General features: G+C 50.5%; 1 protein-coding gene across 4 annotated transcripts in view; it reads left to right on the forward strand.

The window, feature by feature from the left end:
- CD6 (CD6 molecule) overlaps positions 1-15,559 on the forward strand; it is a 40,167-nt gene that overhangs the window by 13,467 nt on the left and 11,141 nt on the right. For all 4 annotated transcript variants that reach the window (XM_045558187.1, XM_045558185.1, XM_045558186.1 and 1 more), the window contains exons 2-3: positions 13,775-13,843; positions 14,824-15,174. In XM_045558187.1, coding sequence (XP_045414143.1) covers positions 13,775-13,843; positions 14,824-15,174 — 420 coding nt within the window. The remainder of the gene's footprint in view (positions 1-13,774; positions 13,844-14,823; positions 15,175-15,559) is intronic.

The raw sequence follows: 15,559 nt of genomic DNA on the forward strand, positions 1-15,559 counted from the left end.
AGCCATGGGCAGAGTCCCTGCCGACCCTGTTGTCCCCAGTACCGTCTCACCACACAGCTTAGTCCCTGCCCGTGGGGTGGGTGTCCAGCAGCGTCTCCCCATCTTACCCTACAAGTCTCTGATCACTGAGAGCCGGATACTTTCCGTGTTCATGGGTCCTGCCTGTGCCTGCCTGTGGCCACTTCCGCACTGTTCGCCTTTTCCTTACTGCTTTACAGAAGAGATCCCTGTCTGAAGAGGGTTTCCAGGTGGGCAGATGAGGAGAGAGGAAGAGGCAGGGGGAGTTAGGGTGACTTTTCTGTCCTCACGTTTTGATTGAGAACTGACCGTCATGGCTACTCCTGCGGGGGAGAGACAGGAAACCATTGCAGGTCCACAATTTCTTTCTGGAATCTGTGGGGCCAGGGGCAATTCAGAATTTACAACGTGTCGGATTTTTAGAAAAATGATGCGATATATGTATATATGTATTGAATATTAGGTAATGTCTCAGCAGGGCCTGGTCAGCCACTGTAATCAAATATATTCACATTTCTGCAGCAAAATACATGATTTTTCATATGATGAAGAATAAATGACAAGTTCTTGCCACCAATAGAGTTATGAAAACACGTTCAGTTTGGGGATATCTAGGGGTTCAAAATTGCAGCAAGAGACCATGCTAGTGTTGCCAGAATGTCTATAAGAGTCAGCCCTGGGGCGCCCACCCCCTCCTTTATTCTCCCCAGAGCTCCAGGAGGTTGGTATTAACATCACTGACAAAGGTGCCTAGGCTCAGAGAGGTTAAGAAAGCCAAGTACTGATATTAAGAGGAAGATATGGGATTTGAATCCACATCATTCTGACTCCAAATCCACATGCTTCCAACTCTGCCATGTTTTGTCCCACACTATAGAGGCCAGATTCTTGGCCTCTCTGCTCCCCAAGACTCCAGAGTTTGGAAGCAAAGTCATCAGCCAGAGGAGTAGATTGGGAAGGCAGCCTGGGGGTGACTGGGGGGAGATGAGTTGGCTGAGCCAGACCCTGACTCTAGAGTAGTGAGTGCTGCTTGCTGGAGCCTGGGCTGCCCACCTCAGACCTCTCCAAAAGTTTCCAAGTGTTCGTCATACTTTGGCATCGACCAAACATTCATCCAGGTCTCTGCTTGCCCCAGATTAAAGGCCCAAAGACTTTGCCCCATAGGGAGAGGGAAATGTGCAAATTAGATCTCTCAGGTTGTTTGGCAAAGACCTGGATATCTACCACTTTCCATTAAGTTTCTCATCCTTGAGAACTCCTACTCATCCTCTAAGACCCTCCCACATGGCCCCTGCTCTTTGAAGTCGAAGTTATTCCCTCCAACCTCTACTTTTCCCGGAGCACTTTGTTCCAAGCCCTGGGATAGCACCTGGATCTGACCATAATCAATCGCAAGTACATCCATTTCCTCCACCAGGGCATGGGGCCTGGCGCAGAGCCTGGCTGAGAGGAAGGAGGGAAGGAAGAAGGAATGAATGGAACCTCCCTGGCTAAAGATTACAATAGGTGGGAACCTGAAAGGACTTTGAGCCACCTCAGGAGCACCCCAGATATGACTTGCAGAGGGGAGTATGGGGCAGTTGTGGGCCTGATGGCCGTGAGTGTGGGTTCAGGTATAGAGAGACTTGGAGTCAAATTCTGTCTCCACCTCCCAGGAACGGTGACCTTGGGCAAGTGATTTCACGCCACTGAGCCTCGGTTTCCTCATCTGGAAAATGGAGACTTCGGGGGCCCCTTATGGAGATTAATAGGAGAGATTGTACCGCATAGGCAAAGCAGGAGCACACGGTGGGCATTCGGAGGTCATGTATTTCCTGAACTTGAATCCCTGAGGCCAGTGGGCCCTGAGCCCCACGGATCAGGGCTGTTAACGACTCAAGGTGGCCACGGAGTATCAGCTTGAATATCTCCGGTGCCTTCCCCAGCTTCTCTTCAAACCTAGTTTGGAACCTGGATTTATTTAAAGAGAAGAGGCAGGTGGTGGACAGAGAGGGGATCGTTGGAATAGGGGGCTGATGGGCACAGGAGATGAGCCTGGTGAGCCCAGCCGCTGCCCCAGGGCTGGTCCTGGACACCCCAGGGAGACATTTCGGGCCCAGCCCAGCCTAATTCCCACCTGCTTGGGAGAGGCTGTTTCCTTCCAAGGAGGGAGGCTGATGATGCCTGATCCCAAGGGGGCCTCCTCTTGGGGCTTTACACCACCTTGGAAACGTCTGTGTCCCCCCCGGAGTGGAGAGGATTTTCACCTCTTGCCCACGTACAAGCTTTGTTCACCCAGAAACTGCTGCTCCAGCAGCTCTGGAAGGCTCGACCAGGGCCCCTCCCGAGAGCCGGTGGGTGGGGACAGGCCCCCGGGAAAGTCACACACAGGCCTCAGCGGTTTCAGCCTCCGCTCCTCCTCCTCCCAGCCTATGCACAGAGGGCCACGCTCCGGGGGATTTTATTCTTGAATTTCGTATCTTGAGTCTCCAGCCCAACACACCAGGCCCTACCCTGCCCCAGGCATTTGCTTACTCTTTCCCCAAACCCCCTCTACCGACCTGCTCTCACCTGTTGAAGCTGCCTGACATAGGGGAAAGAGTGAATCTGGGGAACAAATTTGGATTTGAATTTGGGCTCGTCGGCATCAAGCTGTGGGACCCTGGGCTAGTGACTTAAATTCTCTCAAGCTCTTTGACTATAAAATGGGTTTTATTCTAGCACCGCTTCACAGGGCTGTCTTGAGGTAATGCACATAAAGTACTCTCGCAGAGGAAGTCCTTGGTAAATGTGTTCCTTGATCCTTGACCTTCAAGCCCTGGCCCAAAGGTCACCTCCCCTGCAATAACTTTCTGGGCTCACTCACCAGCCCCCCACTCGCAGGACGGGCCACTCCCTCCGCTGTGTTCCTGGAGCAGGTCGCTCAGGCCTCTGCACCCACCTCAGAGAGACAGGATTCGGGTCAGCTTGTGACACCTGGCTCTCGAGGCCGGACGCTGGGTGAAGGCAGGCCCCGGGCTCCCTCACCTCCACCCCTGCAGCAGAGCCCAGGAGACCCTCGGTTTGTGCTCAGATCTCTGCTTTGCCTCTTAGGGGTTCTACTGTCTCAGAAAGTTCCGTGATTTCTTGGATCCTAAATTTCTCCATCTGCTAAGTGGTGATAATAATAGTGTCTACTTCTGAGCATTGTTAAGGAGATTAAAAAGTTTAAAACTATAAAACTCCACAGTTTTCTCACCCAGGGAAGAGCACAGGAATCATTGGTAGGGTGCACTGATACGATGCAGACAATTTACAAAGGTTTCTCACCCACGCTTTCATTTTTAAAAATTTTGTTTTTATTTTGATCACTAAAATTATATACGGTAAAAATGACACAAAATTTAGAAAACACAAAAAAACAAAGAAAAGAAAAAAACACGCCAATAATGCTGCCTTTGAAGGTAACTGTTGTTACTAGCTTATTATAGAATCTTCCAGACATTTTGTGAGAGAGAAATATTGCAAACACACAGAAATGCACTGGGAGTGTGTTAGCAAACGCCATGCATCCTCATGACCCAGATTTAGGAAACGTTTACATTTTCACCATATTTGCTCAGATCCATATTAGTAAAAAAGAAAACCACACAGACATTGTTTAATAATTCCTTATCCTTTCCTCCCCAGAACACTCACGCTCCAGAGTGTTGTGTGTGTACCCTTTTCTTCCACATTTTTATACTGTTATTACACAAAAATGTATCTGTACACAATGGATGGTATTGGGACATGTGCTATATTTCATGTAAACGGTGTCCTACCGGGAATTTTGTTCTGCAAGTTACTTTTCTCATTGTTTTCGAGATCTATCCAAGTGGGTAGATATAGACCTAGTTCATTTGTTCAGCTGAATCGTCCAGTCTGTGACACAGTACAGTACATTTATTTCCAGCTGGGGGACAGTCCAATTACTTCTAATTTTCTTCTATTTACAAACAGTGCTGCAGTTACCATCCCTGTGCCCATCTGCGTGTGAACATACCAGAGAATTTTTTTTCTAGAATTTGTACATAAAGGTATAGTTTTGAGGTCAAAGTATAAGCCTCCTGAACTCTATGAGGCATGATCAGCCATTTTCCTATGCACTATATTTATAAGAATATTATCATCCTGTATATTTTGTTCATAATCTGCTTTTTCCACCTACCATACATATGTGCACACATATACATTTATCTCCTAGATGCATTCGCATTCATCTCTTCAAAAAAAGTCTTCCTGGGCACCTGCAGTGGGCCGAGTGCTGGATTTTTCTTGTGATCTTAAGTCAGTCCCGTGAGGTTTTCATACCTGTGAGGTGAGGAAGGCGAGTCAGGCACACCAAGAGACTTGCCCAAGGTCACCCCAGAGTGAGGAGGAAGCTAGGTTTCAAACCCACGGGCGTTTTATTCCAATCCAACGCTCTTTCTGCTGCCTAAGACCTGCTAGGTGGTTTCCCCGCAACCAGATGCAGAGCTCCATTCGAGACTGAGTGGAAATTCTAGAAGAGGGACCTGGACATTCTTCTCCTCCACTCAATGATCTGAATTCCCATGGGGGATCAAGAACATGGGGCTGGTGGGGCCAGTGTTTCTGGCCAGCTGGGCTCTCTTGGAGCCAAATCCTTGCTGTTATCCCTCGGGGTTTTTTATTGAGCTGCTCGAAACCCCCCATGCTCGGTGGTGTCTCAGCTTCCCGCCTGGGAGCTGCAAAGAAGGCACAGCCTGGCACGGGAGCCTGAGCAAGCCTTGGGGCCAGGACCCCAGGAGCCTTTTCTTTGAGAGCTCCTGTTGCCATGGCAACTGCAGCCTACATCTCTTCTCCAGGAACACGGGATGCCTGTCTGCAGAGCCAGGGAAGGAAGCGCCAAGTTGCAAGTCTGCGGCAGCTCTGATAACGTTAGTAAGAAAGGCAAGGAGAGGGGAAGAAAGGACGCAGCCTCTGGGGAACTGGAACCGTCCCTTTGCAGAGAAGGGGGTTGAGGGGCCCTGGAGTCATCTTTATGCCTGGGATGGAACGTAGAGTCGATGGCGAGCTGCCCTCGCACATCCACTAAGGACTGGGCGAGACAGAGGAGGTTAGCAGCTCAGGACGGGGGATGATAACAGCAGCTGCCATAGACCAAGTCCTAAGCATTTTCCATTATCATCCGTGAACCCCTCGAAGGGACCCGACGTGGCCCGTATGGTGCCCAGGGCAGGTTAAAGATGAAACCTAGCTCCACTTTGTGACTCCCCCTAGGTCACACAGCTGGTGGTCGGCAGAGATGGGTTCAGATCACTGTTTCATCTGTCCCCAAAGTCCCTGTTCTAAATTATGAAAAAAGAATTTCCTTAGAGTGGAGGCTGCTACACAGATGAATTAGTGCCTGGGGAAGGTTGTGACTCTCCTATTCCCTGGGTTGTCCTCCTTACACTTATCTCCCTAATACCTGCCCCAGCTCCCAGCATGTGAACCAAGTTCAGCAAGTATTAATGGAATTGAATGCAGGCCGGTAAGAGACTCATTTCTCAGCTTTCAGGAGAACCTGGCTCACATACACTCACTTTCTCGGGTGAGAGAGAGAGTGAATTCCAGAAACTGAACGTTCCCCAAGCCTATTATGTTGCATCGATCTTATCTTTAAGCTTCCTTGCAGCAGAGATTATGAATTGTTGTCCTTTACTTCCCCTTGGCTTTGGTGGTGGAGAGGAGGGGGACTGAAATCTGGGCATGCACAGAAGGTGCCACGCAGGTGAACATCTCCTGTTGTGTGACATGGTGACAAAAGAAAGTTTAAAAGGATGAATTTCTTTGACCTGAGTCGCTGAAGTCCACTGGGGCTGGGACTCTTTGCCTCTGTCAATTGAGTGCATTGAGTTTTCTTTGTGTCTTCAAGCCCTTCCTGGGGACAATGCAGGAGTGTGAAAACAAACAAAAATCCTGTAAAATAATACCAAAGCACCAAACCACTGACCTTCCCTGGGGCTCTGAGCGGAGAGAAGTCACTCGAACCTTCCTGGGCTTGGAGAGCCACAGTGTACAACCCGGTCCATGCACTGCAGTCGGTCCCTTCTGCGGGCGAGGATGGAGCTATCCAACTAAGCCCCGGGACAGCTTCAGTTTCCTGAAACAAAGAGCACTCAGTCCCACTGGACAGCAACAACTTCTCCAAGCCCTCCCAAAGGTGGAACACAGCTACCCTCCCCCCATCAAATTATGTTACTTGTGAGAGCCAGTGTTGTGCTTCTTTCTAATTTTAATGGAATTCCAGGATTTTCCTTCCTCCTAGTTGTTTTATCAATTGCTCACCATTGGCAGCATCAAGGGAATTTTTGAAGAAAAACATTCCCGACAGCCCCAGCCCCTCCCACTTAGGACTCCCCATTCCTTGTCCATTTGTGTGTCTCTCCTCTGGCCTCAGAATTGAAACAAGGGGATTTACACACGCTGGAGCCAGCTGCATGCGCGCAAGCTGGTGGGCAAGGGGTGGGGACAGCTTAAGGCTGGACCACCAGATCTTGTCCCTGCTGTGTGAGCTGTGAGACAAAGGCCACCCAGGGACCCCTGCCCTGAGGGAGGAAGGTCTCCTCTTGCTGCTCATCTTTGGAGTCAGGGGCCCTTTTGGAAATTAGTCCCTGGAGCTTGTGTGCCGAGTTGTGTCACCATCGGAGGGCAGGGAATGGGTTGTCATTTCTAAGCTCAGGGCTGGTTGAGATTAGCAGAATTGCAGGGAGTTTGGAAAACCATCCAGGTTGTCAGAACTTCCTGCCTCTCACCCTTGGCATGGTCACCAAATCAGAACTCAGGATGTCAGATGCCAACCCAGTGGAGTGGAATGGTTAACAATGCAAGTTCTGCAACCAGACAGCCTGGGTTCAAATCCCAGCTCAGCCCTTTTCTAGTTATGCAGTCTTCGGCAAATTACTAAACCTCTCTGTGCCTTGGTTTCCCCACCTTGTGGGTTTGCTGTGAGAATTAAATTGGGTTTCGCATCTGAAGTATTTTAAAAGGATCTGGTAGGTACAGAGTACTGAATAAATGTCAGCCATCATTGCTGAGCTGTGCCAGGAGGTTTGTGATGGGTGATTGACATGTCTTTGGGCCTCCTCTTTCCCCATCAGAATACGGGAAGCATCACAACGCCCTTCCCTTATCTCCCTGCATTTTGGACCCGGGTGCCTGAGGTAGGTAACTGCTCCCATCAACATGGGTTGGAAGTAGAATACCAGGCTCCTATCCGGCTGCCTCTCAAATGTCCAACTGCAAACTGGGAACACCAGTCCAGCTGCCCGCCCATTGAGCCAGGGGCAGGTGAGTGTTTCTGGACAGCTCCCGGAACTAGCGCTGCTCCCTTCGAATTCCTGGAGCCTGAGCCAGGGCCTCAGAGGGCAGGCCAGCAGGTTCTGGTAAGTTTGTCACCCTTGCTCAGGACACAAAAGGTCAGTCTGTGTAAACAAGATGCATGGTGGTCTCCAGGTCAGCAGGGCCCACACCTCTCCCAAGGCTTGGAGACATTAGTCCTGGGGCCTGGGGCCAGTCCTGCAGAGGGGCACACCCTGCGCTGTCCCCGCAGAGGCCTAGAACAGCAGCCAGGCTAACTAGGACATCGCCGTGCTGCACTGGGAGCCTGACTCCCTGTGGACTTTGGGGGACACTTCCCTTGGGCCTCAGATCTTCCAATAATTCAGCCAGATCATTGGCCTGGACAGTGATAATAACTGCATCTGTATGGTCTCAACAGTTTACAAGATACTTGCTCACAAAAAGCCTCTGATAGAAGCATTATTAACTCCAGTTTATGGATGAGAGTCTAAGGCTCAAACTGGTAAAACGACCAGCTGAAGGTCACTCAGCTGATTGGGGACAGAGCCCAACTCCTGCCCAGACCTTTGGATGCAAGGCCTGTGTACTTCCCCTATACGGCACTGTCTAGGATGTATATGATGTGAGCCTCGTTTTGTAATTTTTAATTTTTTAGTAGCCACATTAAAAAATAAGTAAAAAGAAATAGGTGAAATTAATAATTATTTAATTTAACCCTATATCCAAAATATCATCATTGTAATGTGCTATCAATAGAAAAATTATCATTATAATTGTTATTATTATTATTATTTTAGAGACATGGTCTTGCACTGTCACCCAGGATGGGGTGCAGTGGCAAGATCATAGCTCACTACAGCCCAGAACTCCTGGGCTCAAGCAATCCTCCCACCTCAGCCTCCCGAGAAACTGGGAGTACAGACATGCCCACCACGCCTGGCTAATATTTTTTTTATTATCTGTGCAGACGATTTCTCACCATGTTGCCCAGGGTGATCTCAAACTCCTGGCCTCAAGCGATCCTCCTGCCTCGGCCTCACAAGTGCTGGAATTACAGGCATGAGCCACCATGCCCAGCCTAAAAAAATTATTGAGATATTTTACATTCTTTTTTTCTTACTAAGTCTTCGAAACACAGAGTGTAGTTTATGCATAAACCACATCTCAATTTGGACACTAAAGTTTCATCAGAAATACTTGATCTGTATTTAGATTTCATGAGATTTACCACTGAAACAGGAGAATCACATATCTCAGTTGTTCTAACCATTTTAAAAAGTTTTCCAGTGATTGAATTGGTTATTGGTTTTTAAAATTAAATAGAAATTTTTTAAAAATTAAATAAAATTTTCAGTTCCTGCATAAAACGTATTTCAAATGCTCTGAAGCCATGTGTGGCCAGTGGACAGCATGGCTCTATGTGAGTCACTGTCCAAGTTGGACAGAATGAGCACTAAGGTCTCTAGGTCTATGCTCCTCTGTTGCGTTGATACATATGAGCTCTTTGCACACAACGCGTCCACTTCTGCAATGACAGACTGAATGTGCAGGACAGATTTCCCGTCTATACTGATAGAATGCTGGAAGCAGTGCACAGCGGTAGTTAAAAGGTGGTTTCCAGAGCCAGACTGCCCAGGTTCAAATCTTGCCTCTATTCCTGACCAGCTGGGTGACCTTGGGTGACGTACTTACCCTCTCTGTGTCTCAATTTTCTCAGTGAGACACAGGGATGATAATAGTACCCACCTCAAAGGGTAGCTGTGAGGAATCAAATTGGTACTACGTGTAAAGCACACAGATAACAACTCTCATCCATGGGGCATACAGTAAGTGCTCGACAGATGTCTTTCATTATTGATTTTCTCTAATTATAATCAAAGAATGCAAGGTCGGGAAGAGATCAGAAATCTACCGCTATGCAAGTGAGACAATGGCCCAGAGAGGGCAAAGGACTCATCCAAGGTCACACAGCAAGTTAATGACAGAAATCAACCAGGAGCCCATCTTGTAATGCTCAGCCCAGTGACCCCACTGCACTGTGCCACCCAACAATGTGACGTTTTCAGGAAAAACAACACCTTGACCCACCAGCCACGCGAGGTCTTCATTTCTTCCCCAGGAGCAAGTATGGCTTTGGCTGACAAGGCCTGCCATCTGCCCAGGCTCTCTCTGAGGGCCCAGGGGGACAGGATGAATAGGTAGTCCCTGTTAAAGCTCATTGTTTTAGGACGGTGAGCAAGCCACATGTCCCCCCAGGAGAAAGCCCGGCATTTATTTGGAGATCTTTAATTTTTATTTGATGTAGAACATTTGAAAAATTTAGCACCACAAAGCAGAAAGAAAAAAGAAAAGAAACTCACCATATGGGCATGTGTTTTATTTTTCCTATGATATTTTTTCTGTAGTAGAGACAGAATTTTATTTATTTATGTCCTCTTCGCATCTCCTCTGGGCCAGGCACTGTGCAAGGTGCAGAGTGTGTGGGATGCACAAAATAGATACCATCCCTGTCCATGTGATGCTTAGAAGCTAGCGAGATCGAGGGCCATTAGACAGCTCGTGACCAGAGTCACTGTGTAATGACACGTGGCTGGGCCCACAAAGGAACAGCTCCGAGTGCCCTGAGAGGATACAATTGGGGATTGAACTTGGGCTCCTCAGGGTCCTGGAAGACCTTCAGAAGCTTAAAACCTGGCCAGGGGGTGAGGGCACGGGCTGCAGGGAAGAGCACAAACCATATTTATAACTGTGTATTTTGCTTCTCCAACTAACCTTGCCGTAAACTTCCCTCCTTCATTGAAAACTTTTTATAAACATTTTTTGCAAATATTTTTAATGTGCTATAATTTCTTAACCAATCACTTTTAGACAATTCAGTTGTTTCCAGTCTGGATTTTTTTTTTTTTACCCTCAGAGACAGCCAGCACCCCAAAGCACTCTGCTACCCCAAGGGCCCTGCATGTATCATCTCATGTAATCCTCACGACCAGCCTGGGACTTTGCTACATCGTATTCCCATTTCGTAAAGGGGACACCTGGGGCTCTCAGAGGTTCAGTGATTTGCCTGAGTCCCACAGTTAGAAAGGGGCTCAGCTGGAAAAAGGAATCTGGAACCATCTAATTCGGAAGCGTGGACTGCCGTACAGTGTTCAAGACTGTTTTCGTCTGGGCAGATTCCAGAGGTGGAGTCACGGGATCAGGAGGGCTTGGTTTGCTGTGGTTGTTGTTGTTAAGGCTATTGCTATGTACTTGCAAATACTTTCTACCGATTTTAAAAAAAAATATGCTTCTAGCAGGTGATGCGTGCCACACTGGTTCTTTCTGTAGATTCCTCCTCCATCCTTCTTAGTCCTTCCTTTCCGCTCTGCCTCCCAGCTCTACCCAGCATCTCTTTCCATCATCCACTCAACTACCATTTAGGATACAACTGTGTTTTTCTCAGCACATCTGATGGCGCTGGGGCAGCAGGTGGTAGCTGGCATTTACCCGCGACTTGTAGTGGGCGTGGCCACGGCGACGTTGCGGTGGGCCCCTCACTGGACCTGCAAGCTTCCCCACCAGGCTCGCCCTGACACTCGGCTGGCCAGCTGGGTCCTAGATAACTCATAAAGGAAAGAAATTTGTTTTTCACAGTTCTAGCGGCCAGGAAGTCCAAGATCTAGCGAGGGCCTTCTTGCTGTGTCGTAACATGGTGAAAGGTGTCACACGGCGGGAGAGCGTTTTTGCTAGAGAAAGCATGAGGGGGCTGAACTCGCTTTTATAACACATCCACTCCCACAGTAACTAGCCCACTCCCGCCAGGACGGCATTCATCCATTCATGAAGGCAGAGCCCTCAGGACCCAATCACCTCTTGAAGGTCTCACGTCTCAACAAACACTGTTGCGTTGGGAATTAAGTTTCCAACACATGAACATTGGGGGACCCGTTCAAACTACTGCAGGTTCCTTTTCAAATAGATTTATTGTAGCAAAACAGTGAATGAATTTAAAGAAAAGCGTGAAGCACAGGACCAGACAAAGGGGTAACGATGTCTGGGAAGCACAGATCCCCCACTGGGCCCTCTGTGAAACCAGCCCCCGCTGGAGAGAGGATTCCAGGTAACCGCTGCTTTTGTTCCTGCAGCACGGAAGTCAGAGACAGAGACACGAAAGCCAGACAGGAGACAGGAGGATGCCTGTCACACAAAAAACAAAGCCCTTGAGCATCTCTCATTTCAATAAACTGCCTTGGAGCTGACAGCTCCTGCTTACTCTTTCATTCAATCAACAAACACTGTGTTGGGCACCCTAGGGGACACAGGGCTGACCCAGCCTTGGGCCCCGCCCTCTAGAGTTTTCTGTTCTAGTAGAAAACAAGTGCCTTTATGCATGAGAAGGCGATTTCCCAGACCCGGACAGAGGTGATGCGGAATGGAGCGACAGCCCCCGGCATACACATACACACACACTCACACAATCACACTCACACACACTCACACGAAGTCATACACACACACTCACACACATGATCGCAATCACACACTCACACACAGTCACTCACACCGCCCGCAATCATACACAGTGCAGCCAGCATTCGATATTTCATGCAGAAATATTGAAAACTACGCCAGAGCACTGACTGCGTCTGTTGCTGTGGGAACTGGGATTCTGAAATCCTAACTTGTGCACATCTGAATTCTTGCTCTGAATATTACATTAGTTGTGGAGTTTGTGCTCTGAATTCTGAGTCATTCCCCCTTCAGGGGGTCAGGCTGGGCGGCCAACAAGGGAGTTAGTGAGGACGGGCAATTAGAGGCAATTAGAGGCTTCATCCCCTGGGGAAGCTCTGAGAACAGGCAGTGGTCCACCTGAGTCTTTGGCCTCTGCATCAGTCAGGCCCGGGAGGGCAAGGCTGTGCTAACGGAACAACCCAGATCTTCATGGCTTAACACAATCAAAGCTTACTTCTTAACTCACACAAAATCCGAGTTGGGTCAAGATCGAGTCTGTCGTGGGGATCCTCTCAGAACCCAGGGCCCCTAATGCCCTATAACAGGGAAGTAACAGATGGAGGAGGCTCACTGCCTCTGTCTTACCTGCCTTGGCCCAGAAGTACACACACGTCTTCTGCCCAGACTTCAACAGCCCCAACCTAGGAGCAAGAGAAACCAGGAAACACAGACGAGTTCATTGCGGGCACAGTGGTCCCTGCCACAGAGCCTCCCTTTGTGCTTTGCAAACCAGACATCCGGGCCCAGAGTGGGGAGGATTCCTTAGAGACCGTGTAAATGGTGGTCCTGCTGTTTGCTAGCTGGCCAGCCTCGGGCCACATATCAGTCGGAGTCCCAACAGGAAACAGATGGCACACTCAAAGCAGGAGACTTTAAAGGAGGCTTATTTACAAAAGGACTGTTTACAAAGGATAATACGGTGACCAGAAGCCAGGAGCAGCTGAGCTGCGACCACCCTGAGCCCAGGGAGACAAGACCAGGGAGTGGTTAGGGAGACCTGGGAGGAGACAGTCAAGGAGAGATAGCTACTTTGAAGGAGGAATGACCTTCAGATGAGGGACACAGCCTGCCCGAGGGACCTCACAGGGATGGAGCGAGCGGGGGGAAGCACCACACCCTCGCTCTCCTCCCTCCCTCCTTTCTCTGCTGGAGCTCCCCACTGGCTGAACCTAACAGAAGCCAAAAGGCCCAGGAAGACACTGATTAATCCAGAACAGTCAGCCTCCCCTGGCAGAGGGGATAGTGGCTCTGGAGGGACAGATGGACACTGTCTGACACACGCAATCGATTTTTATTTGGGCCTCCCTTTCCTAATCTGTAAAATGGGAATGCTAATACCTACCTCAATGTGTTGTTGAAAGTAAATGGAAAAATATATGCAAATGCCTGGCATATAAAAGGCCCTTAGTGAATGTTAGTTTCTCCATGCCCAAAGGCACTTAGCATTCTAATGGTTCCCAGCCCAGGGTGTGCCAGTTATCCTAAAGTCCAGTATGAAATTCTCAAAAACAAAGTCTCCAAACAAAAATGTTTTTCCTGAATCTCTCCCATTTTCAAGCTTCTTCTGTATGTCAAATATCTTACAATTTGTCTCATTTCAGCCTCACAGCACTCTTGTTAAGTGTTATTGCCAACAAATTGGGACTGGCACAGAGAGGTTAAGTCACCCATCCAGGGTCACACAGCCAGTAAGTGGGTCTGGCTCCAAAGCCCACTGTCATTCTTCCCTACTCTACTCTGATTTCTGACGATGTATGTATAATTAATAGATGAAGTGGAGGCTGCTGAAACCCCAAAGTATGAGAAGTTGCCTCCCTGAAGGGAGGCAAGGGCGAGGACTATGTCTTTTCAAAGGGCTCATATAGCCACGCAGGTTCCAGAAAATGACCCCTGCCCACCACCTCTGTGGCCCCATGGCTGAGCTCACACACCCACCATGGCTGCTCCTGATTAATTTCAGGTCCTCCGTCTCCAGCCCCATCTGGCCCCCCCAACACCAGCAGTGCGGAGAGTGGGCCCTTGGAGCCAGGTAAGCAAGTCATCTTTCTGCGGGTCCACGGTCAGCTTTCGGAAACCAAGTAGGCGGTGTCCTGGGTGATGAGAAAGGGAAGTGAGCTTTTAGGGTGCCAGGGAGGCTCCCTGACTTCAGGCAAGACTTCTCCTTCCTGACCCAGTGCCTGAAGTTCCACCGTGAGATTCACTTTGAGATCTTAGAACTACCATGTTTGAGAGGCCACTGCTGTCACGTGCATGTGGGCCAGGCATTCATTGAGTACTTCAAGGAGATTTGTTGAGAATAAGCTAAAGAGCTCTTAGTGGAGATGTCAGGGTTCCACTAGAATGGTCCTTCACTTACTCAACAGATAAGGACCTACTCCATGCAAAGCTGTGTGCTTGCACGTGAGGTGCAATCCTGGGCTAATATGGGCAGGTGGTTCTCAAAGGAGGGGCTCTGGGGAAGGGGGACCCACCATTAGCTGAAGCAGGCCACCTCCAACCCAGTGGCCAAGCCCCATGCTGGTCCTGCAGGGTTCCCAGATTGCAGCAGCCTCCAGGACAGTACCCTGAGAGCAGCAGAGGGGCTCAGGAGGGGACGCATGGTACCCACAAGACCAAGGCCCCTGAACCCGGAACTCTGCTCTACTTTCACAAAAGGGTGCCCCTGAATACAGGAGCGAACGAAGAGGGTTTGTGGGGACCAGACCTCTGGTTCTCTGTCATCCCAGGCCTAACCCCTCCTAATAACCTCTAGAGAGTCACCCCCGAGCACCACCCTCTCCTAACTCTAAGGAAAACCAGAGGGTCAGGCCTCAAAGGGGACTCCGGGATGAGCCAGCACAGCCCCGGTTTGCAGGCCGGAAGGCTGAGGCCCAGAGCTGGACAGGGCGTTGTCCAAAGTCACGTACAGGGTCAGTGGTAGAGTCTGGGCAACTGCCCGCCCCAAGGCCGCCCCTGGGATGGTCAGGGTGCGAATCCGTGGAGGTCTCAGCTCGGGTCTGACACTTCCAGGGGAGCAGCTTGGGGTCCGCCTGGTGAACGGGAGCAGCCGCTGCAGCGGGACGGTGGAGGTCCTGCTCGAAGCGTCCTGGGAGCCCGCGTGCGGGGCGCTCTGGAACGACCTCTCCGCCGAGGCCGTGTGCCGCGCGCTGGGATGCGGCGGCGCGGGCGCGGCTGCCCAGCTCACTCCGCCGACCCCGGAGCTGCCGTGGGGGCCCGCGGCGGGGAACGCCAGCGGGGCCCCGAACGCCACGCTGGCCGGGGCGCCCGCCGTCCTGTGCGGCAGCGCTGAGTGGCAGCTCTGCGACGTGGTGGAGCACGCGTGCAGCCGCGACGGGAAGCCGGCCTGGGTCGCCTGTGCAGGTACGACCGTACCCCCGCGCGCCCGCCACCCAGGCCCCTGCCTGCCCCGCTCCCCAGGCCTTGGGCCGGCGCCCCTGCTCCAACCACAGGACCCAGGCCTCGCCCTCCGCACGCGCACCCCCCTCCCCGCAGTGCGAGCACAGCTGGTTCCCGCGCAGGGGGACCGCGCGGTAGCAATTCCAGACCCGCATTTCCTCCCATCCGGCCTCCAGACTCCTCCCCTACGCTTGGTCCCCAAACCCACCCTGGGTTCCCGATACTAACCTGGTCTCAAACCCTATTTACAGGGCACCCCCTCCTGCTCTGGGTCTCTGTCTCCGCCTGTTCCCCATATTCTGAACTTTGTCAGGTTCCTAGGGTCCCCGAGCCCTGTGGCTCTCCAGGC

This window comes from Lemur catta, chromosome 7 (genome assembly GCF_020740605.2).
Source record: "Lemur catta isolate mLemCat1 chromosome 7, mLemCat1.pri, whole genome shotgun sequence".
Classification (NCBI taxonomy): Eukaryota; Metazoa; Chordata; class Mammalia; order Primates; family Lemuridae; genus Lemur; species Lemur catta.